At 41.7% G+C, this 23,700-nt stretch overlaps 3 protein-coding genes across 6 annotated transcripts in view; 2 read left to right on the top strand and 1 right to left on the bottom strand.

Annotated features, from left to right (window-relative positions):
* LOC6573693 overlaps positions 1-15,982 on the top strand; it is a 70,053-nt gene extending 54,071 nt beyond the window's left edge. For all 3 annotated transcript variants that reach the window (XM_044007258.1, XM_044007256.1, XM_044007257.1), the window contains 4 exons: positions 13,939-14,122; positions 14,177-14,353; positions 14,413-14,527; positions 15,272-15,982. In XM_044007258.1, coding sequence (XP_043863193.1) covers positions 14,050-14,122; positions 14,177-14,353; positions 14,413-14,527; positions 15,272-15,392 — 486 coding nt within the window. In that variant the 5' untranslated portion in view covers positions 13,939-14,049 and the 3' untranslated portion in view covers positions 15,393-15,982. The remainder of the gene's footprint in view (positions 1-13,938; positions 14,123-14,176; positions 14,354-14,412; positions 14,528-15,271) is intronic.
* Positions 15,983-16,079: 97 nt separating this feature from the next.
* On the top strand, positions 16,080-17,114 carry LOC6573694. Its single transcript, XM_001999724.4, has 2 exons — positions 16,080-16,551; positions 16,620-17,114. The coding sequence occupies exons 1-2, from the start codon at positions 16,545-16,547 to the stop codon at positions 17,051-17,053; spliced, it is 441 nt and encodes a 146-aa protein (XP_001999760.2). The 5' UTR covers positions 16,080-16,544; the 3' UTR covers positions 17,054-17,114.
* Positions 17,115-18,145: 1,031 nt separating this feature from the next.
* On the bottom strand, positions 18,146-19,714 carry LOC6573695 (protein HGH1 homolog). Of its 2 annotated transcripts, none has more exons than XM_001999725.4 (5): positions 19,543-19,714; positions 19,245-19,432; positions 18,697-19,191; positions 18,421-18,638; positions 18,146-18,355 (listed from the first exon to the last, which is right to left on the bottom strand). In XM_001999725.4, exons 1-5 carry the CDS (start codon positions 19,625-19,627, stop codon positions 18,244-18,246), a joined length of 1,098 nt encoding a protein of 365 aa, XP_001999761.2. In that variant the 5' UTR covers positions 19,628-19,714; the 3' UTR covers positions 18,146-18,243. The 2 variants fall into 2 exon arrangements, with proteins under 2 accessions (XP_001999761.2, XP_043863190.1); XM_044007255.1 differs by having other exon boundaries at positions 19,539-19,630.
* Positions 19,715-23,700: the final 3,986 nt, after the last annotated feature.

The following is a 23,700-nucleotide window of genomic DNA, read 5'->3' as shown; positions in this document are numbered from 1 at the left end:
GCTCGGCAATCTTTTCTCTTTAGCTTGAGACTAACAACGTTAGGTCCCAAAAGGAATGCTTGAATTTTTTCATTCATCTTCTTCTTGTTTCTCTTTTTGGCTTTTGTGTATTCCCAGTACGTTTTGAAAATTCAGTTTGGTGTGCAAATTAAACCGCAGTCTGTTGACTTTTTTGCTGTTTTGCTAACTTTACCAAGAGAAACGAAGCAAAGTGCAGAGTCAGGCAAAACCTCACAGCAGCTCCTGTCCAGGTTAGTTACGAACGAAGTGACGCAGCATCAGCTGATTGTTGTTTGTTGTTGCCGACATCTGCAGATGCAGCTTGAACGGCAACGCCAGCCAGCCACAGTGGACTTCGCACTCATTTGCATGCATACACTTGGCATACGTGCTCGTTTGACCCCGTGCAGAGAGGACACTGACCAGCAGACCGTCAGCATGTAAAAGTGTCAATCATGCCACGCCCAGTCCCATGCTCGCCTCCCCTCCCCTGCCATTCCACTCAGTCGCTAACGACGTCTCGTGCCATTGTTGTTGCTATTATGATTATCGTTATTGTTGTCCCATTTTCCCTCGCTTGGCCCGCCCTCCCGACCAACCGACCACCCACTGGCGCCTTTGTCGCTCTTCCTCTTACTGCCACACATAATGAAATAAAAATATTGTGCTGTTGTCGCTCTTGTTGTTGTTGTTGTTGTTGTCCTTTGTTATTTTTACTGCTGCTATGCAAAGCAGACACATAATAAATTGTTGCCCCACCAGGTTGCCCTTGCCACCGCCCGTTGCAAGCCACAAAAGAGCTACAAATTGAAATTTAATGATATTTATTAATTTGCTGCATTTGTGATGATGTGGCAAAAGTATTTCGTAGTCCGCCTCAAATTGATCACTCAGCGGTTGGTTTTGCGTTTTGTATCGATTCAATAAAACATGCAACAAACAAAAATCAAACAGTGAATGAATAATTCAGCGTGCTAAAAGGCCGAATTAAATACAAATTTGAAAATGGAATTGAGTTAAAAAGCGTGTTAAATTAAGCAGAGTTGTCAAGCGGAAAACACCAAGGGAAATTCAGCCAGACCAAAACGAACCCAAACCAAAGCCAAAGCTGTGAAATGTAACGCGCTCAACTTTCACTGGGTTTGAAGTATTTCGCAGCTCTGCTAGGAGATAAAAGTGGGGCTGGCAGATGAAGACAACTTTATGGAGATGCTGAAAGATGTGGAGTTGTTGAGAAGTTCAACTTTCTTGACTTATAGCTAACTGTGAAACTGTGCAAATGCCAAACAGTCAAAATAAAAAGAAAGACATCTCCACATGTCTACTCTCCTCTTCCTCTTCTTCATCACCCTCTCTTAATGAGCTCATGAAATCAAAGTGACATGCAAACAGTCCATTAGAGGTGTAAATGGAACATGTCACAAACAACTGAAGCAAATGCGAAATACGTGTGCAATTTGTCACTTTATCGCTGCTTCCGTCTTTATTACGCATACGCAGCGTAAGCCATATGGGAAATCTTTTATCATCGCTGACTGAAACACGCAAATCAAAGGCTTTTGTCATCTTATCTCCAGTCGAGCCACAATCATCAAACAGCAATCACTTAGTCATATCTCGTCTCGTCTTAACCCGCCGAATTTCACCTTCAAATGCTGACATTACCTTCCGCCATGTTTTATTTATATTGTTTGTATTTTCATAGCCTTCACGCAGCCTTCGCACAGTAGCCGCAATCAGAATGTCTCGAGGCGTGCGGCTCAACTTTGACATTCCCGCGTCGTTTTTTATGCCTCGCCTTTTATTGCGTGCCATTACTTTAATATTCTCGTGCCTCCTCCTGTTCGATGCACGATTCACGATTCACAGCAATCGATGAAAGAACTCCAACTGGGTTCCTTGTGCCCACGCTCACATGTGGATGGGCAGATATCGGTTCAGGCACTTTTTGTTCCCTGTTGCCTTCTGGTTGGTGCTGTTGGCTCTGGCTGCCTTTAATGTATTTCAATTATTTTTATTGGCTTATCATAAATTATAATGCTCCCTGGCCTTGGCTTCCATATATTCTCAGCCAACGCCCCTTCCACCTCTGCCCTCGAGTTTCACCTAGTGAAAGCTTTCACTCGCTTCATCACATTTTCACAGTTGTGTAGCTCCTGCTCTTGCTCCTGCTCCTGCTCCTGCCTTGCCCTCAACTGCTCCTTCGTGGGCAGGTCTGGAACACATGTTGAGCCTTGTTTCTGCTGGCATTGCTGCTTATTGAAAAACTTCGGCAAGTCGTTGCGTGGATCGCTTCGTTCTGTTCTGTTTGAGCAAACTTTCCGTTAAGTGGCAACAACTTTTCGTCCCTCTTCAAGCATTTTATAATTTCATGGCATTTCTTGGCATTGCTTGGCTGCCATGTTTTCCATATTTTAGTGTGCTGGTAAAACTTTATAGAGTTCATTATTTGCAGCAAGCGCGCCCTAATAATTTCTGCATTTGGCACGAACACAAATTGAATTGTGTTGCGGAATGACTTAACCGGAAGCTAAACTGCTTCCAGTTTATTTTTCATGCTGTTGAGCAGTATGTAAATGACAGCATATCATGGAGCACTTTTCTACTGAATTGCACTCGCATTGCATATCCCAAATAGAGTATCCTCTACTCTCAACAATCGCACTCTCAATAAACACTCTCGGAATGGGAAGCAAACCATCTGTGGACAGAGCTGACTAAATCAATTGCCTCATGTTTGATTTATCTCTTTGATTTGCTTCTTCATCAATCAAACCATCTCACTGCATCTATATACACAGCATTTGTGGCATTTGTTCGTTCATCCTTCTCTCATTCCATCAAGCCATTATTCATCCTCTGTAATTTGGCACTGTGCCTCGTGGCGCTTGCCACATTGAGCACGCCGCATTGCATTCGCGACTCTATTACACAAGTTTCTCGCAATTTTAATTATCACGCCATCGTCATCATCATCTTCGTCATCATGCTGTTGTTGTTGTTGTTGTTGTAATTGTTGCAGCTACTAAAACTGTTGCAAACGGCACCGCAAATGCAATTCCCGTGCAAAATATTTGCACAAAGGCACAAAAACTTTGCCCACATCCATTTCGCTCTTTCGTGTTCCATTTCTCCATCTCTCCCCTTCTCACCTTCCCTCGCTCTCTTATAGCTTGCCAAATACACGAAGCTGGAAAACTAAAACTAAAAGAAAAATGAAAACTTTCCCCCAAGAACGAAAAGTATTGAGCTCTTCTCTCTCTCTCTTTTTCTCTCGCTCTTCCATTCCTACTCCCAACTCCATGAACCGCTTTAGGTTGAACTCAACTCTTAACAGTCGCTGCTCCCGTTGCATACTTTGCGGCGTTTTGCGCACTTTGTAAATAAGTTAAAGTATTTCCAAGAAGAAGAACGAGAGAAATCGTTGGGTGCCGCTTCGCTGGCTCAAATTAAAAGAAATTTGCAACGAGCAGCAAAAGGGAGTGAGACGCAGAGTGACAAGTGAACTGAACTGCTGCAGTTTGCTTTTCGTTTCTGCTGCAGTGGCTGATGCTCTTGTTGCATTTGCTTGTGTCATGCTCGACGACAAAATGCACTTTGTTTGATGAGCAACTACTACGAACACGGCAAACCAACTCAACCGCCCCTTGGCCGACATCAGAGCTGTGGCACATGCCAATGAGTGGCGAAGGTGGATGTAAACCATGCCAGGCAGAGACCGAGCCTTAAAGAGAGACTCCGCCAGGGATAATGCCAGCTGACAGCCTTCACTTTCCCTTGCCCAGCTGTGCATCAGCTGCCTGAAAAAATAATGAGAAATTATTGGCGTATTGCGCCTCGAGCCACTCGAGTGGCCCGAAAAATAAAGCTCGCTTACAGATCGTTGCGGACAGGTCTTATTACACACACACATGGGCAACACGTGAATTGATTCAATTTACTAAAGAATTTAATTAAATGCGGAATGTGCATATGCTTCATTTATATCAACTGCATTCTATTTGGAATAAATTGCATATTCCATGGGCTCTGTTGCATTCGTGTGGATATTCGTTTCATTAAAGTGCAAGTCGATTTTCAGAGTAGGCAGTTCGAGCTTTTTCCACCTAGCTATGCTCCAAGAGACACAGGGGAATAACCGTCTATCTAAGCAGCTTCCTCACACTGCATCGCCTTTGTGCAACATTGTGGCTGCTGCTGCAAGCTATGAAATGCGGCTTAAATTTACAGCCAAGGCATAAATTGCAAATGTTTTCCCAGCCTGAACTCTGATGCACCAGCCAGACTAAAGTAGAGCAAGGCTTCTCCTAAATTCCTCAGCCAAACAATGTCAAACTCTTTCCCTCTATCGAATATTATGCAGCTGCTCTGTCCCTCATGTTCAACCTGAATATGAGGCAGGTATATATTTTATGGTTTTTACTTTTAGTTAAATGTAAAAGGAAATGAAATTCCGTCCAAATAAAACAGCTCATGAAATGTTCTCTGTCTACATTTGAATTAAATTATTTGCCTGTGCTACCTCAAGTAAATTAGTAGCCAAGCTAATTCTGCTCGCCTCAGTCTCATCCCGCTCTCTTCTGTGGCTTCCCCTAAAACCATTTAATGTGCATTGTCACACTTTCACTTCAAATGCCCCGCTATAATTTTAGAGCTCAGCTCACTTATGCTGTGAGGCACACGTGAGGCGATTAACATAATTAGATGTGCAAATCCAGCACTCGACACACGCCAAAGACAAAGCCTGCTCACAACATGACAAACAGAAGTCATGAGAGGAGGATGGTGAGGAGAGGAGAGGAGAGGCTGTGTAAAAGATTCCCATAAAGTGTAAATATTTGCGTGGTGACAGAAGAGACGAGGCCCAGCAGGTGGCATCGAGTGACTGGGGAGACAAGCATAAACACAAACAAGGACACACACAAGGAAACAACCGCATTGAAAGCCGCAGCCTCAAAGGGCGTCTCTCTCTCTCTCTCTCTCACTCTCTCTCTCTCCCTCTCCCTCTCTCTGAACCTTTCTGCTGAGCCTTTAACACGCACTTAAGAGCTTCGACATAATTTCCAAATTGTACAATTATAATTTCCGCCTGTGCACACACACATACACATACACATATATTCACACACACACACACCAAAGTATTTCTGATAAGCACTTTAATTAGCTGAATGTTTCCTAATGCCATTTTTCACTCCCAGTGGTGACTCCTTCCATGAGGTGGCTCCGTCCAATTAATTGCCTTGTTGCCTAGTCTTTTTGCTTAGGTGTGTGTGCATGTCTACTCATGTATTATCTTGTCTTGGCATATACTTCATCTGCTCTGGTCTCAAAAACTTTTCATTTTCATTTTGGCTCCAACTTTTTGCATTATTGAGCAAGTGTGAGGCGAACGCAGTCCTCGAGCAACTTTGCTTTGGTTTCTCCGGCCTCACACACACACACACACACACACGCATAAGCAACTTGAAATGCTACTCCTGCCTCAGTTCTTCAATCTGTCATTCGGTCATGCTCACAGCCTCAGAGACTTCACTTTAAATTGAGTTTCTTCGGGCAAGTTTTCATACAGAGAGAAAAGAGAGCAGAATTTAATAGAGAAGTTCGCTTTGGGCGGGGCTGGGCTGAGCTGGGTGCTGTGGGCGTGGCAATTTGTATGTGCTGATTGCTGTTTTGTTATTCATGGAATTGTTTAAAAATTTAGATTGCTGCGAAAACCTTCAATTACAATTTGCCTCGCGCCTCTCAGGGATATATAGATTAAGGAGATGTCAGCATCAACATTTCACTGACTGCCAATTTTATTGAAAGAATTTGAATTAGACTCGATAATTAAATATCTTCAACAACAGTTTAGCTCAAATAGGATTTACTTCCTTCTCTGTCTTCTCTATTCCGTGTAATGCATTTAAAGCGCAGCAAGTGTCCTTTTGGTATCCTTTCTCCTTCCCTTAAGTTTTAATTTGGAATCGACTCCTGATTCAGCATTACGTGTGAGGACATTGTCCCCGTTTCGCAGAGTCTCTGTGGCGTACAAACACTCAGAGCTAATGAAAAAAGCCTTTTTAAATTCCACGTGGAAATAGGAAACGAAACATCCAAACGGAAGCAAAGTATTTGCAAGCATAATTTAATTAATTAGCAGACCGACTCGATTCCCCCACAGCCATTCCGATTCCTAACTAGGCTGATTCCATTTTGTGTATTTTGTCAATTAGCTGGGAGCCGCAGGAGCAGCTGGGAGCACGTAACTGAGACTTGGAGCCTGGCAATTAATTTCGAACGTCTTCGTTGCCTTGGGGGCTCTGTATTTGGTTCCCCTAATCTCTATCTACGTGACTTCTTACGTTGTTAACAACGCGATAAAACTGTAAAGTGAACCCAATCCATTAATTAAGCTGGCCAACGGACTGGAGCAGGAGCAACAGGATAACCACGCAATTAGATGAATTGTGCACTGACCGGGCAGCCAGGAGAGCCAGGAGAACCAGGAGACATCCGAATATGGGGTTTGTCTGTCAGCCTGTCTCAGCTGTCCTGCGAATCCGCTTTGTAGTTCGCCCAGCAGAAAGTGAGCAACCTCGTTTGGCCAGTGAACCGTGTGAACACCAGAGCCTCAGGGCACAAGCAGAAGCAGAAAGAGAGCCACAGAGGCAAGGGAATCGTATTCCAGAAGTGGCAGAGGAAGAGGCAGTGGCAGAGGCAGTCAGCGTGGCTCATTGAGTGGCAAACACACTCGCAGCCTGTAGAAGGGGACTCCTGTTGCTATTGCTTTGTCTGCTGGCGAATTGCGGTCGAGTGTCATCGAACATGGCAAAACAGACACACACACAGGCACACATTCAGCTCTGTGAAAGAGCCTCCTACGGCACACAAAGACAGAGCTATTGGTGTCAATGGCTAAAGATTAGCTGCATTTGCCCATCGAGCAGCCCTTCTAGCCATTTTGTCACATCATTAAGTTTCTAATTAGCCCAGGCAACAGCTGCTGATACTGAGAGCAGAGCAGGAGGAGAATAGATACGAGTAGAGGAGTGAGAGCAGAGCTGCTTTGCATGCAGTGCAAACATCTTAAGCTGCTTAGCATCGCTTCACACTTCGCTTAGCCAGCCCTGAGCAACTACTGAGTGCACAGTTGGCCTTTCTTATCATGTCGCCTTCCATTTGAGTGGATGATTCTTAAGCGCCTTTCAAGTGCAAATGGGCATTGGCCTGGCTAAGCCTTAAAGTGGCCAAGGCCAAATGCATTTGCAATTCCGAAGTCGAAGTAGAAGAAAATGCAGACTGTCGCAGCTTGAGAGAAATGAAGTCAAAGCGAAATATTTGAATATTTTATAAAGCCTTAAATTGATTTTGAATATTCCTAACATCGACTTGCCTGCATTTTCAGTTCACATTCAGTCCGAGCCGAATTGCATTTTCGTTTCTCTAATACTCCATTCCAGGCATAAGCCCTCATCGTTTGGCCGACAATGTTTCCCGTGGCAATTAGTGCGGCATGCAGAAAATTTGATTATCGCACTATAAGTGGGCATATGGAGAGAGTGGGATTGGGAGTAGGCGTGGTCGTGGCTGAGTCGTAATTGGAATGTTTTGAGGTTGAAATCGCGGATTTGCCAGCTGCCCACATGTCGCATTGTTGATTTATGGCAACAGCCGCAGCCACAGCCACATTCGGAGCCACAGCAGGAGAGCAGAGCAGAGACAGAGAGAGAGAGAGAGCGAGTCGAGTGCGTGCTCCGAGGCAGCCACAAATGCTGGATATCTGTGTTGCAACACTGCAGTTGCACGGCTGGTGGGGCTTAGTAGTTGGCGGTTGCCTGAATGTTGGCTGCACTCATTTTGACACCCGCACAATAGTTCACGCTCGACAGGCAGGTGCACAGCGGGGACTATGCGCATGGAGTGGCCCGAATGCCGCTGGAAGCATATTCAAATTGGCATCTGGCATCGGATGACCTCCATCCTCCATCCAGCCCAGCCCAGTTCAGCCGCAATGATTGAAAAAAATTGGCTTAAGTGCTTAACTAATGGTAAGCATGGCAATAAGCCGGCTCATGAGCATGCTGCCACCCAGAGAGTGAGAGTGAGACAGGGAGAGAGAAAGTGATAGTGAGAGTGAGGGAGGGAGAATCTAAGTTTGGGCACTTTCATGACCCTGACATAAATCTCCAGCTAGTTGGGGCAGCTCCTTTCCTAGACGAGGTTGCTTGCGTGAGCTTGCAACATTTTTAGAGTGTGCGTCCATTAAACGTTTTCCGCTAAAGGCCCACAGAGCATGGCCAATAAACAAAGATAGCAGAAGGATAAGGGCAAGCACAAGTGTGAGGGATAGAGATAGGGATAGGGAGTGGACAGGACGCAGTTAATTGGCTTTCAAAGGGAATCATAGGGAGATAGGAAGAACTATGTGAACATTAATTAAATTTGAGACTATTTTGTGTGTAGTTTAGTGTAAAATCACAAAGGCTAGCTGATAGCTAATTGAATCCATAACAGCATTATAAAACAAGTAAGAAGGCTCTAGTCGAGACTGCTCGACTAGGAGATACCCTGAACCCTCTAAGCTGATATTCTAATCATTCTGCACTTCTTTTATGCACACATACATACACATGCATCCACACGCACGCATAAGCCTGCGCTCTGCTAACTGCGCAGTAAGCAGCGACTGCGCTTGGGCTGCGCTGCAGTGTGGGCAACATTATGATAATTTATCTGTTGAATAATTTCTTTTGTAGACATAAGATCTTAATGAAACTTTCAGAGTGTAATCATATGATGAATATGTGTGTACATTCCAAAGCACAAGTCTCTAGTACTTGAAATGCGTTTTTTACAAATTTGGGGCGAAGGGGGCGTGGTATCCAAAATCTGTAAATTACAAAATCTTTGTATCGATTAACTTTATATACAACCCAAATTTGAACACTCCAGGTCTAAAAATGTTCAAATTAGGCTGAAAAAACAAAATCAATTTTTCGATTATTCTCGATAAAAAAGTTATCGGACGATTTATCGAAAAAATAAAGCAAACTCGTACTGCGTATGGTACTCACGAGTATGCATGCCAAATTTCAGCTCTCTAGCTCTTATAACTTCTGAGATCGACGCACTCATACGGACGGACGGACGGACGGACGGACGGACGGACGGACGGACAGACGGACAGGGCTATATCGACTCAGCTCGTCGCGCTGATCAAGAATATATATACTTTGTGGGGTCTGCCACGCCTCCTTCTGCCCGTTACATACTTTTTCACAAAACCATTATACCCTGATTTCCCATTTTCAATGGGTTCAGGGTATAATAAATTGAGATTCCATTTGGGAATTTTGTCGTGTCAGCAACTGTAAATCGCATTTGAAATGAGCTCAAAGCATTAAATTGACAATTTAAATATTGAACATAAAATTTGCATGATTGGAATTAGCATTTTTGGCCACTTTAGTGTTTACTTTGTGACAAAATAAGCCAAATTAAAACTAATTATTTAAAAATTATGTGCATACTAATTTCATAATAGAAGTGAGAAACCAAATCACTTTCTGACTGAGCAGCGCTCAACACACGACATTGTTTGCTCGCTCATCTGTGTGAGGGAGTCACAACTACACACACATACACACGCATACTATGACAGTTAACTGCAAATTGTAGCTGTAAAGCGCAAATGCAATTTTCCAGCAACAGCGAAATTTCCACTTAAAGTTGCAGTTATGCAAATGCATTTGCCCCTTTGCATGTGCATGTGTGTGTGTGGATCGTGCGTGAAATTAAATTATCCCTCGATGACACAGCGCGACCCGCAGAGCAAATTGAACGAATGCGTCAAATGTTATCTAAACTTTTAATGAACGGAAACTGTCAACTGATGTTAATTGGAATTGAATAGACAAAGTCATTTGGTTAGTTATGAAACAGAAATTGCCACATTATTTCAGCCAAGAACAATTAGGAAAACTTGGCCATGGCCAAAAGTTTGAGGGAAAAAGTCAAATTTAATAATTGGCCTCCTCCACAGGAAGTTTTCCAATTGGTCTTTTTGCTTGTTTACGTTGAATTTATTTAAAGTTAATTTGACAGAAATTGAAATTCAGGCGGCGAAAATGGGAAAATGGGCAAGAAAAAGAGCAGAAGAGGCAGAAAAACTTTGCAACTTTGATTGAAACTCGAGGCGGGGCTGAGCAGTAAAATGGACGCTCCGTGGCATTTACTTCCAGGCCATTAAGACACAATGACACACGCGGCTGTTGAAGAGGCCAAGTGGGCAAGGGGTCGCGGGATATAGGGGTCTCTGGGTCTAGGGGAAGGGCGGCCTTTGTCTAAACTTTGGGCCAGATTTTGCCTGTCTGGCCCTGTATTGACTTTTTTGTCGCCTCTGACACTGCAGACCCTTGTCATCGGCGAGGGCGGGGGGAGTGGTGACTGTGCCGATAATATCGAGCTTGGATTGTGCCTAATCACAGAGCTCGAGCCGATGGCAGCCGTCGACTACAGCACAGCAGAACGAATCCAAGCAGAGCTCTGTCTCCTTATGCCCACCCAGATTATCATTGTCAAAGCCAAAATCATAATAAATCATTCGGTTCCAGCTGGAGCAGAGGAAAAGACAGCAAACAAAGCAAATTCCTTAAGACTTTCCGAAGAGTCTTCAATTAAGTATTTGCCAACTTGCAATTCCTTTGTAATCATGTTCCCTCTCCTGTTTCTTCTGAGAGTAGAGTAGAGAGGGACATAAACCAAATTATAATAATCCGCTTTTTTCTCACAGGTGATGCTGCAGCTAATGGCCAGCTTGAATTAGAATGAGAAGAGGCTGGTCCCTCCATTCCCATTATAATTTACAAGCAGATTAAGAAATTAATGGGCCTCCAATGTGGAGGACGGAGAATGGAGTGGGGTGTGGGGCTTTGTTGGGCTGACTTGTGGTTTTTCGAGGGCTTTGTCATTTTTCATTTTTAATGTGCGCCACGAGCCAATCCGAGTTGCCTCCCATGAAAACCAGATAAGTCGAAGTCTTTAGCGATAGCAGAAAATGATTCACTCTTAGAAATTATGAGGTTGGCTTTAATTGAGCTGCCTTTATGGGAAGTTCTAGGAAATGAAGCAAACACTTTTCCACAAAGTTTGCGCTTTGTCGTAAACATTGACTGAGCAGCTTAGCCATTGCCGGGCCATAAAGGTAGCCACGAAATTAAATAGGTCCTGCCACAGGCAGACAATGAGATAACTCCATTGAGGCTGCAACTAACAAGCAGATTGGCCATCGTCAAAGAGGACCAGGACAACAAGGACAATAAGGACAACTACCTGGCGACAGCCAGAGACACTGACAACGCTTTATATTCTATTTATGAGCCACAGAAAGTCGAGCAATAGCAACAACACAATGCACAGAAGGTAAACTTAATTTCAGTCAGAGAACAGAATAGAATAGAATGGAATGGAATCAAAAGGCAGAGACAAGCAAGAACAGTTGTATGGGGCTTAGTTTGGCATTGACTGGCTTCCGTTTCCGCCAACACTGGCGCTGAATGCTGTTTCCTGTGAGTTAGCAGAGCCAGAGCGAACGACTCAGTCAGGCCAGACATTGAGGTAGTCAAGTAGTCAGCCCGTTAGTCTGCTTAGTGGGTAATTTGCAATTGGCATTGAGGCGCTAGAGGAGGCATGGCAAAGGCAGAGGCGAGTGGCTTTCGCAGTTTAATTACACCTTGTTACACTTTCCGATGGCGCAGGTGAACACATTAACAGCGCAATTCAAGTTGCCAAAGCGAATTATTACGCTGACAGAGTCATAAATATTCAGCTGAGTTTTGGCTTGAATGGCCGCCTATGCCAGTGGAGATAGATTCCAAATAATTGTTGTGTTAATTACGTAACGCAACTGTATTTCGTAAATAATTACTTGCCCAGCAGCAAGCCTGCATGCCTCGGCTCCCGGGCGCATAATTAATGCAGCCAATTGTGTCTAAAATATGACACATACGACCCGTGGGCCATGCAGATTTTCATAATTTGTAACGCGGCAGCTGTCGCGCTCGCTGCCTGTAATAAATCATCAGAGTGATGCATATGTAGAGCAATAGCCGAGAATTCGCACTGAGTGCCCTCAGGGCACATTTGAATGGATGCTGCAGCGTGTTTACATTTTTTATACCCTGAACCCATTGAAAATGGGAAATCAGGGTATAGTTGTTTTGTTGAAATGTATGTAACAGGCTGAAGGAGGTGTGGCAGACCCCACAAAGTGTATATATTCTTGATCAGGGTGACGAGATGAGTGGATTTGGCCCTGTCCGTCTGTCTGTCCGTCCGTCCGTCCGTCCGTCTGTCCGTCTGTCCGTATGTTTGAACGTGTCGATTTCAGAAGATATAAGAGCTAGAGACTTCAAATTTTTTTTAAATGTCCGTAATTACAGCGCGGATATCGAGTTTATCATTAAAAATCGATAACTCATCCCGATCTTTTTCTATCGATAAAAACCTTATCGAAGAGCAGTTATAAAATTATATCTCCTACATCTTTAAAACTAGAGTCTCCAAATTTTTAATGGATACTTATATGCATTTTATACAATTTCGGTTTTTGTTAAAATGTACCCCCACCTCTATATTCACCCCCTCACCATCACTTTGGTAAAAGGCGTATTTCAAATACTAGAGACTTATGCTTTAGCAAATACATGCATATCCATGTTATAATCATAATCTGAAAGTTTCATTAAGACCGTATGTCCACAAAAAAGTTATTAAACAATTAAGTTCTCATAGTAAGCGCACACTGCGCCCATGCGTGTTTATGCTTGTGTGTGTATGTGTTTGTGTGTGTGTAAATGTTTGTGTATGTGTGTGTGTGTATGTGTGTATGTATGCCTGTGTGTGCGTGCGTGCGTGTGTGTGTGTGTGTGTGTGTGTTCCTTGTGTAAACTGAAAGCCGCGAAAAATTATTGAAATAGGTATTACTCCAAGGGTTCAGGGGATCTCGTAGTCGAGCAGTCTCGACTAGAGCTTTCTTACTTGTTTTTTGCCTTGAATCGTGATACCAAGGCAGGCATTGACTGACAAATATCGTTGAATGGATTGCTGCGCAATGAAAAGCAAATATGGGCGTAGATAACTATTGTATAATGAGAGGTGGATGGGCGCGGTATTGAGTCGTGTTTGACAGCCACATGAGTTATGAGCTCTTGACTTAACTACAGTTCTTGGCAGGTCGCTGCTCGCAACTGCAAATCATTTGTCATCATTTATATCGCAGAACAAGAAAAATCGCCAAGCCGCCCGCCTGCGCTCGTTAAGCGTCCAGCAACAACAACAATGGCCATTAACAAGAACTATAAAACAAAACGAAAAACGAAAAAGAAGCAAATATGGCCGGGCATTCAACACGAAAATCGACTGAAAAGCAATTATTTACACTCTGGCAATAAAAAATATGCCACAGGCTGTGCCTCCGCCTCCCATCACTGCCACGCCCGACTCGAGTCGACTCGACTTGCAACGCATAAAAGCGAACAGAAAAATTGTGTCAAAAATTTGTGCTGTAAAATTTATTACCTTTGCCTTTGGCTGGCTGCGCCTCTTCTTCTCTTCGATTGCATTTTGGGCGTCCCGGCCAAATTTTTATGGCCTCTGGCCTGACTGATAGAGAGAGAGAGAGAGAGTGTGAGAAAGTGAGAATGAGAGAGAGGGAACTCAACTTTTGATTTTTACGAGCTTGACGTTTTTAAACGCCGAGTCGACAAATCCAAATCTCAATTGAGCCTCACTCCTGAATAGGCCAGGGATTTCCACAAAAGCCAATTATGAAAATGGGAAAAACCCAACGCTCGCATCTGCCCACATCTTGACGTTGACATTTTCAATTTGTCGGCCATCAACGGAAGCCGTATAATCAATCAGCTATAATGTATTTCTCTGGCTTGCTTACAGGCCGAAAATGCTGCAACGCCCGCATTGGCATTGGGCCACATAACGGAGTCCCTCCCCCACCCATTCAGCATCCTCAGCGAGGCCGCGTGTTGAGTCGAGTGTGTTTCAACCATGGCGGCGCCCACGTCAATGGAAATCAGCTGCTGCCTGGTGCTGCTGCTCCTGCTGCTGTTCATCCACAACGGTAAGCCCAGGACACTTCTCACATATTCCAGCTGACTCTGATTCGCTTCGACAGGCTACTGCATAGACTGCTTCAAGTGCGTTTCGAATAACGGCGCCAACAGGGCCTGCGACGATCCATTTCATAACAACTACTCCACCGCCATCCTCGAGTCGCCCTGCATGGGCGGTCGCAAGGGCCGCGACGGCCTCTTCCCGGCCACCGCCTGCATTAAGATCGCCGGCTACTATGGTGAGTGGATGCTCTACTAAATGTGAATTGATAATATTATTGAGTTGCACTCGGCACAGATGACAACGGCGAAACGATAACGGTGCGCGGCTGCGCCCTGGACAGCGGCACACTCACCACAGACACAGAGATCATAAGAATGTCGCATTGTGGAAAGTTCTACTATGACAACAGGTGCGTGAGCTAGACAAATATATACATATGTATGTAGATGTACAGAAATATTAATATATCCTTATACATATATTTTTGGTTATGACATGCGTGAAATTTTATGAGGTGATTGGCACAGGTCTCTTAATAACGCCATAAACAGGGCGCATTTGAATTTGCCATAACATTTTATGAACTGATACAATTACGTGATAGGCAGTCAGGCAATTTTGCTCCTGATTTGCAATAAACGATATGCGTTACGATAAAGATTATGTTAAAGTACTGACAGTTAACATAATATGTTAATGCTCTGCACTTATAACAGACCACGTAACGATAGCAGGGCTGTTAACTACAGCAGAAGGCAACATCTTTACACTATACAAATTTGAAATTTCCAATAGCCTGATATCACACTAAAGCAGAAACATATTTTAACAATTTATTATTTTAAAGTATTTTATTTTTTTCATACACTGCATGTGCCATTTACATACAAATACAAATTTGAGTTAAGCCAACGCGCTTGGCCTGTTTGTTCGCCGATGCGCGCAAGTTAAATAGGTCTCATGATTTAGCCATCTTACCGTGGCATTCCTATAATTCTCCCTTGCTCCATGACATATATTAAAAGGCGTGCAGTCGAGCTTTAACGAAATTCACATGTTACCTTTGCGCTGAGCATGCTGACATTAATATATTCCCATTGTCGCAGCCATAACTTAACATTATCTGAGCTACCCGTTCTTCCATTTCTTTCAGATACGTTCACGGCTGCCTTCAGAGCTGCAGTGATGCGGACGCCTGCAATGGCAGCCACCCCAAGGACGTGGAATCCTTGCTGCTTAGCGTTGCGTTGCTGCTTTTGGCAACTGCAAGGTAGCAGTAACAACAACAACAGCAACAACAGTTATAATAATGGGAAGCAACAGCAAATAGAGCTGTAGCTAGCGACCCATGAAAGATGAAGGAAGGGATTAAGCTAAAGTGAACGTGAAAAAAGCATTTAATATAATTCAGCTGCGCGAAAATATTTGTACACATTACATCCGCTGCTCTATCTGTATCGTCTCTCTCACTCTCTCTCTCTCTCCCTCACCAGCTATTGTGTGTCTAGATCTATCTCTCCCACTCTCTCAGTGTCTACAATTGCACATAACAGTAATTGCGCACAAGGATAACACAGGATAACATGGCAGAAAAAAAAATGAAATAAAAACAATGTGAAGCATATTTATATGGAATTCATCAAGCAATTATGTGATTTATAAATGAATATTTAACAACTATTTAACAATAACTGATGGAAAAAAAAGAAAAAAAAAAACACTTAAACAAAACGAATATTAAACAACTTAATTTAAACTCTTTACCTATAAAATACAAATAAAACGCAAAGCGCTCCTAGGTAATTATCGAGTCAAAATCAAAGCTAAAAAAAAAATGAAAAAAAAAAAAGAAAGAAACGAGAATTCAAATTCAATTGCAATTATTTTTAGCGAATAATTAGGTACATATTTACATTTTGAATTACAACTCACCTGTGTATTTATCGCTCGAATACTGTAAATAGATGAACTCATTCGTTAGGAATTGCTGAATTTTAGGCAAACATTTGTTAACAATTACGAGTATATAAAAAATAATCTAAAATTAACGGCCATCTAGATAGAGTTAAACAATGTAGAAAACTGCGAAACGAGCTGTAAATCAATATTGAAAACTATGTTATTTATTAAGAATTTCATTAGTCAAAAACTCGTACTTTATCAAATCGTTAATCATTTTTAAAGCAAATTCCAACATGATTAACACAGTTCTTTTATGCTAAGTGAATCATATCAGGAAAGGTAAAATACAAATGTATTCAGTTTATGATTTGCTTAGATAATTTATTCGTGAATCGATTGTTAACTGCGCTATCGCCAGTTCCCTAATGCCGAACCAGATAAGATTTCAAATGAAAAAACTTCCATAAGCAATATTAGCTGGCTGCCTTTGGTAACCCTTAGTACTGATACGAAAGCCGAGCAGAATGTCTGGTAAGCAGTGGGGCATGAGCTCATAGCTCTGGTTGCATAATCTAACACCTCCCACTGATCCTTCGCAGTCCACACTTGGTTACACTACAGCCACGGCGCCGTGCCCCAAGATGCCGTCGTCGCTGGCCACGATGCCGATGGCGACACCATCTTCATTGGCCGTGCATTCCAGAACAACGATTTGCTGCCGGCGAAGGTCATACCGAACAAGGGCAAGGCCTATGTGGCCTATGGCGGCAACGAGATCGAGCTGGAGAACTACGAGGTGCTGAGTGGACAGAACTACATATGGCTGTCAGGCGCAAATGGCGAGGTGCCAATCGGTGCCGTTGAGGTAGGTCGCACCGTGGACGGCGAGACACTGTACGCTGGACGCGGCTACCATGCCGGCAGCCTGACCGTGGGCAAGGTGCACCCCTCTCACGGCTGCCTCTACATACCCTTCGGCTCCGAGGAGGTCAAGATATTCGCGTACGAGGTGCTGTCCCGGAACGCGCGTTAAGCGTCTGTTAACATATTTAAATCATTTTGTTGTGCAATAAACTAAACCTTTGTAGAAACTATTCTACCGCCTTATCTTTGTGTCCGATTATCCGGCGGAATAGTTTACTGCTTCATCCACTTGTAGTTATCGCAATATGCCGTCATAAGGCGCCTTCTTTGGTCTTTATGATCGGCTTCTTCAGTTTCGCAGTTGTGTTTATTTTAGTTAACTCTGGCCGGGAGGGAGCTAAGGAGGGGTAATCTTATATTGTACGACAGCAGTTCTTAGTTAACAATTAAAAGAAAATGGAATTAAATGATATATAACTATGTAACATTAAGTTTTCGACTTGAACAACCTACATTAAGCCTAAATGTTTAATTAAAAGTCTAACTACATTTTACGTATTCAAATGGAAAATGATAAACCAATAGGACCAAGCTATATCTACGTGCGAGGCTTAAGAGAACAGCAATAGCATTTTATAAATGAGAATTGTGAATAGTGAACATACGAATATAATGGCATTTCACAACTCGTTTCTGTTTCAAAATACATCACTTCATTTTATACAAAGCGAGCTTGCAATGGTTTCCGCATTCGAATATCAAAACATCTTTATAAAACGATTGACAAAAAAAAAAAAAAACAAATAAGAGAATAATAATAATTATTATTATAAATTTGCACACGCTTTTGATAAGATAACAAAATTTTGCTGAAATCGCTTGCTTGCAATGCAACAAAAGTATTTAATCAAAATGAACAAGTTTTTTATAAGCTAAGCACCTGATTGGCTAATAACAGAAATAATTGAAACTCTTCAGCACAAATACAAAATACAAAATATTCATAGCTACATATAATGAACGACCAAACAAAGTGTATAAATTGAAAGTTTCATGGCAAACAGTTGCTAAACATTTTTGAATGCAAATGTATTTAGCACCTAAGAAGTTTATATTTATATTTAAGCGCAAGCGGGAATCTAGATAATGAAGCTACTAAAACTAATCGAATTGAATTAAAATTGTTTCTTCTTCTGCATTTAAGTGCGGGCGAACAACTTTTTCTAGCGCTAAGATAGAACACACACGAGAACTATCAAAATTTCTAAATAAAAACTGCATACATATATTGACATTTCAATGTTTCACACGTGTTTCACTAAGCCTAGGCATATTTACAGTCTGGGAGAGGGAATTACACTAATCTAAAAGAGTCTTAACATAGGCAGCATCGTCCTGTGCAAACTTATCGGCCTGCTCTGCTGATACTTCTACGCTATGGTAATTGTCCAAGCCAATTTCTTCCTCTTTCCTGCGGAGATGCAAAGTTTCCTAGTTTAGTTTTTATGGGGGATTTACAACTCAGTTCGTACTCACTTGAGCAGAATATCGACAACATTCTCACACGCCAGCAAGCACTCGCTATCTCGTCCCACTTTCGCCTCCCATTTGTGGTACTCCCGCAGTACCTCGTAGACACCCTTGGCGCGCAGCACCTCGCGGCAGCGTCTCGTGGCGCAGAGCTGCAGCAGGCACTCGAGCAGCATTTTGCGCAGATCCGGATCGGATTCACGAGTCTTGCTTTCTGGCAGGTACTAAGAGGAGTATACAGAATAAATCGAGCCCACTGTATCAGTATTGCAATATACGCACCTGCAGCTCGATGGGCAGCTTCTCGTTGTCTTCGTCACTGAACTCTTCTGGGCCGCACAGCGACTGCAATATGGCCACCAAAATGTCGTCCTGCTCATTCAATATGATATCATGGTACACCACATCAAAGCATATGTTCTTTATGATGCCAATGGTGCCGCCGCGACGCACCACACTCTCCTCAAACGAGGCAAAGGGCAGCAGCTTCTCCAGCAGCTGATACTTTGGCTGGCAGCAGATCTCTCGGCCACGCGACACTTGAGTTAGATTACAAAATATTGACGCCAAGTAGTGAAGTTTGCACTTTTTCTTATTATAATCCAATTTGGCAAATGCTTTCGCCAGTTGCAACAGCGTCGGCTCCAATGTGTCCAGTATAGCCGGCACCAGCGACTCGACGCGGGTCAAGTTACTTAAGACCATGCTCCACGCATCGGCAAGCTCTGCCTGCTCGTCGCTTATTTGCTTGGCGGCCACATCCGCAATGGCAAAGCGCTGTGCAATTTCCGTGTTTAGTGAGTTTAGGCTTTAGTTTATTATTCACTTACGGGCTGCACTTGCTGCGCCAGCTCAAAGACTTTGATAGCGCCTGCCTCCTCCGCCGTGAGATTTATCAGGCTGAGAACTGCATCCTTTGCAACTGTGGCATTGGCATCCCGCGTCAGTCCAAAAATGGCCATTAGCATATCATCTAGCGAGAGTATTGCGTCCTTTCCCTCTGTGCTGCCAGTCAAACCTAGGAGATTATGAAAACACAATTTAAATAATAATTTGCATTGGCCATCGAGCACGTGTTGCATTTGCCGCACATTCTTCCAGCTGCGCCTGCTCTGGACATTCACCTACTTAGCACATGTGTCAATGCAACTGCCTTCAAATCCAGGCGCTGATTGGGTTGCATAAATTGCACTAGCTCTTTTACAGTCTCCATGCTGTGCAGTTATTGTCAAAACACATTTATTTAATAATTTGTGTACTTTAAACGGCGCGTAGTGTGACCGTATGCAGCCTAACATAAAAATACGTAGTTTCCGTGGAAATATGAGTACCAGCTGTTATGTTAAGATCTGCTGTTAACAGGTTGTGTTTTCGTTTAATAAACGGAGCGTCTGTTAAATGGTTGATGTCTTTGCTTAATAGAGAGTCGGTCACTTGCTAACACATAGACGTTAGCTGTTATACGAGCATTTTTCTAAGCTTCGTTAAAATTACAAGGCGACTTCGTCAAGCAAAATTGAAACATTTGTATCGATGGTTGTAATCTCTGCTAGAGGTATTGGTCACTTGCTAAAAATTCAAGCAATCTGTTATACCAGAATCTTCTGAAATCTGAATTCGCTCATGTTTCAGTTGCCACTTCATTTCATATTCCCTTAATAGTGGAAATAATTATAATGGTCTGAAACAAAAAATGTTAGATGAATTAAATTCTATTGTATCAACCTTTTTAATGGTATTTTTTATGACATTTTACTTAAAAGACAATCTTATAGAAACTATGATAAATATATAAATACTGTGGCATTGGAGTAGAACCAGGATTTCTGTTAAAGGATAACAGCAAGTATAACAGTCGAATTTAATCGTTTTCTATTGCTTCCTATTAGAGGCTCATTGTTATGCAAAAATATAAGTAACGTATTATTTAAACTGATAATTGATTGAAAAAAAAAAAGTATTATTTCATAAGTATTCCAACAAGTATTTCAATCCGAGTCAGTCAAAACTTCGATTGTCCGGAGACATAACTAATTAACAAAAAAAAAAAAAAAAAAATAAAAAAAAAAAAAAAAAATGTACAAAAGATGGATACTTTCATTTAAAATAAAGGTTGATTCAGAGCAAGAACTATTATCTGGGAAAATCAACTAACTGAGAAATTGCACATAAACTTTTACTCAGATAAAAACGATTCTGGCGATGCAAATCGATGCAAATGCTCAACTTGGCTTGAATTGAATTTAAAGTTTTGCGATTTGATTGCAAAGAGCTGCGACAAGGATACAATCCGAAGACCTCACAGCTGCGAAAGGATCAACAATTGCAATTGAGAAAGGATTCGGCTAAAGAGTTTTGCTCGCCTTTTGGATTCGCTGAATGAATCCCCGAAGCGGCTTTATGCGCAAAACTTTTGCTTGTTATTTTTAATGGCCGGCAATAATCGTTAAATGTGTCGACTGTGTACTCGGCAGCGGTGATGCTGCCGCTGCCGCTGCTGCCACTGCCAACGTCCCAGTTTCTGTTCGGATGCAGCTCAGCAGAATGGCCCACTCCCATCCAGAAGCTCTGCCCAGGAGCCGTCGAAGGGGCTGCTGGCAACTCAACTGAAAATTTCATTTCGTTTCGCAAGAGCTCCGCACCGCACCGCACCGAAGCGAACCGCACCGAAGCGAACCGCACCGAAGCGAACCGCACCATAGTTGGGGCAATGGGTGGGCCGAAAACTTTTTAGACTTTTTGTCGACTTTTCGCATTTTAAGTTGCGGCCAACTGGCAAATGCTGGCTCAGCAGGCGCACAGCGATGGGGCAGGCCTTAGCCTTAGCCTCGGCTCCAGAACTCCCAAATGTTAATTTCATAACCCGATTCGTGCACGACTAACTGTTGTTTCATTTATTTGCGTTCTATGCAAATACCCTGCGCCCACATGCGCCACCCATTTGGGCGTGGCAGCTGCGTGGTTAAAGTCCAAATTTCAGAAGCTATGAGCAGGAGCAGGAGACGGACCATTTTCTACCTGTTTGCATAGTGGCTGTGTTTTTCCTCTCCTTTTTTTCTTTTTATAAATATTTCAGAATTCTAATCAAGATTCAGCTGGTTGGACGCTCGAGGACACTAGCTGCCCACAGCCTCTGCTGGGTTCAGTTCAGCTCAGCGCTGAGCCCATTTCAAACAGCAGAAAATGTCGTGTTGATTCTGTTCTGGTGGCATTTTAATGTCCTGCCAAAAGCGCCATTCAAAAGCGAATTAAAACGCTGTGTAGGCCAATATGAACAGCTCGTATGAACTGGATACGTTTTTAAAGTAGTAAATAGAGACAATTTAGGGAATAGATCTTTTGGGCTACTGCAGAATCTGTACTCTATATTATCAATAAAATATACAGCACAGATATTGCAGTAGCCCCAAAAATCTAATAATTTTAATTTCTAATCCATCAGACTCGCATCATAAAAGTATCAGAAAAAAACATAGAATGGAAAAGTAATAAATTTTATTTTCTAGATTTATATAAATGTGGCAGGCATACATACCCGTAGATAAAATATTGCAGTGTAATTATCTTATTATAAAAATTAAAAACAAATATAAAAAGTTTTATATTTAATACAAAGTTGTAATTAATGTGGAAAAAAAAACAAGTTTGTAGGAAATATTTTTAATATTTAAATATTTTTAATAATTAAATATGATATTTAGAAAATGTGTTAATAAAAACGAAGTCCATTAAAAAATTCTTTTTTATTTCAAACTGTTTCCTATCTTTGGTACTCTTAAAATTGTAGTATAAATTCAGCAAAGCAATTTTTTGTTTTTTCTATTTAAGAATATTGTTTGTGGGGCAACTTAGATTTTTAAGTGACTATAAAAAAAATTAAATAAAAAAAAAAAAAATAAATAAATAAATAAGTAAAAAGGAAATAGTTATGGGCTAGATCATTAACTTTACTTAAATAAAAACGAGACCCAAAAATACATATAAAATAATTATACAAAAAAAATAAATAAATAAAAAAAATTTAATTGTGTTTGTATTTATTTAAATTTTATAATATATATGTTTTATAATTTTAATCAGTAAAATTATTGTAAAAATGTTTCTTTTCTTTAACTTTAGCTACGCTAGCAACTAATCAATAGTAACGAAGTGTAAACACCCTTACCTACCCATGCAAAATCTGAAAATGTAGAGCTTCAACCAATCAACTTTCAATTACCAATAAAGAAAGGTGGTTGGCAGTGAAATATTATGAGAATAAGTACAACCAGGAGATTCATATCTATATAGACATTCCTTATGCCTATTTTGATGGACTATCAATAATTAACAATATTATGAACCAGAGCCAGCAAACTCTACCAAATTATTTGAATTTCTTTTATACTTATGTATGTATATCGTATATCTTTCTCTTACACTTTTCATCAATTTATATAAATATGACTCTACCCGTTCTTAATTGCCCACCGAGCACTCGTATGCATATAGAATTTGACTCATGTGTGGTCCGTCGCTCAATTAAGATAAAATGGACAAAGAGAGAACAAAAGAAAAAATTAAGAAAACACAACCGCAAATTGAACGAATACAGCGAAACAGAGGAAATATAAAATGGATTCATGAACAAAAAACGCCATTAAAAGGGACGTTGATTGGATTTATGAACACCGAAGAGAGAGAAGAACAAGCAGAATAAACAACAACAGGAATAAGACTTCAGCGCGATGGGGAGTGCTGCGAAGCGACGCAGATAGCCAGAGACAAAGAAACTCGTTTTGGGCCACTCCTCCGCCGTTGCAGCCGGCTTAGTGCTGGACCAATACCAACGTAGAATTCGGCCATAACTTTCATTTGTTGTCGGCACACTCAGAGGCGAAAAAGGTCGTAATTAACAGCTAACATGCCAGCCAATCCGCAGTGTAATTAATTTTCAGCACTGCAACTTGTCGGCACTGTTGTTGTTGTTGCTGCTGCTCATTAGTGTATGCAGTGAACAGGTAACACAGGTAACAGGCGGCCGCTTGTCGCTTCAATGACGCTGCTTATGAAGCTGACACTTCAATTGATTACCAACGTGGCCAATAAAATTTCTATGACATTTCACAACTTATTAATTATTAAATTTAATTATTAATTTAAGTATATTTCAAATATTTTTAATATTAAATCTATGTATATAATGATATTTAATAAATAATATAAATCGATGATTGACTGCAACAGTTGAAACTTGAATAAATATTTATTATTATTTATTTATTTATTTATTTTATTTTTTTTTTT

This window comes from Drosophila mojavensis, unplaced genomic scaffold (assembly GCF_018153725.1).
Source record: "Drosophila mojavensis isolate 15081-1352.22 unplaced genomic scaffold, ASM1815372v1 contig_16, whole genome shotgun sequence".
Classification (NCBI taxonomy): domain Eukaryota; kingdom Metazoa; phylum Arthropoda; class Insecta; order Diptera; family Drosophilidae; genus Drosophila; species Drosophila mojavensis.
Note: the sequence above shows the minus strand (reverse complement) of the source record. Positions and strands in the feature narration are given on the sequence as shown.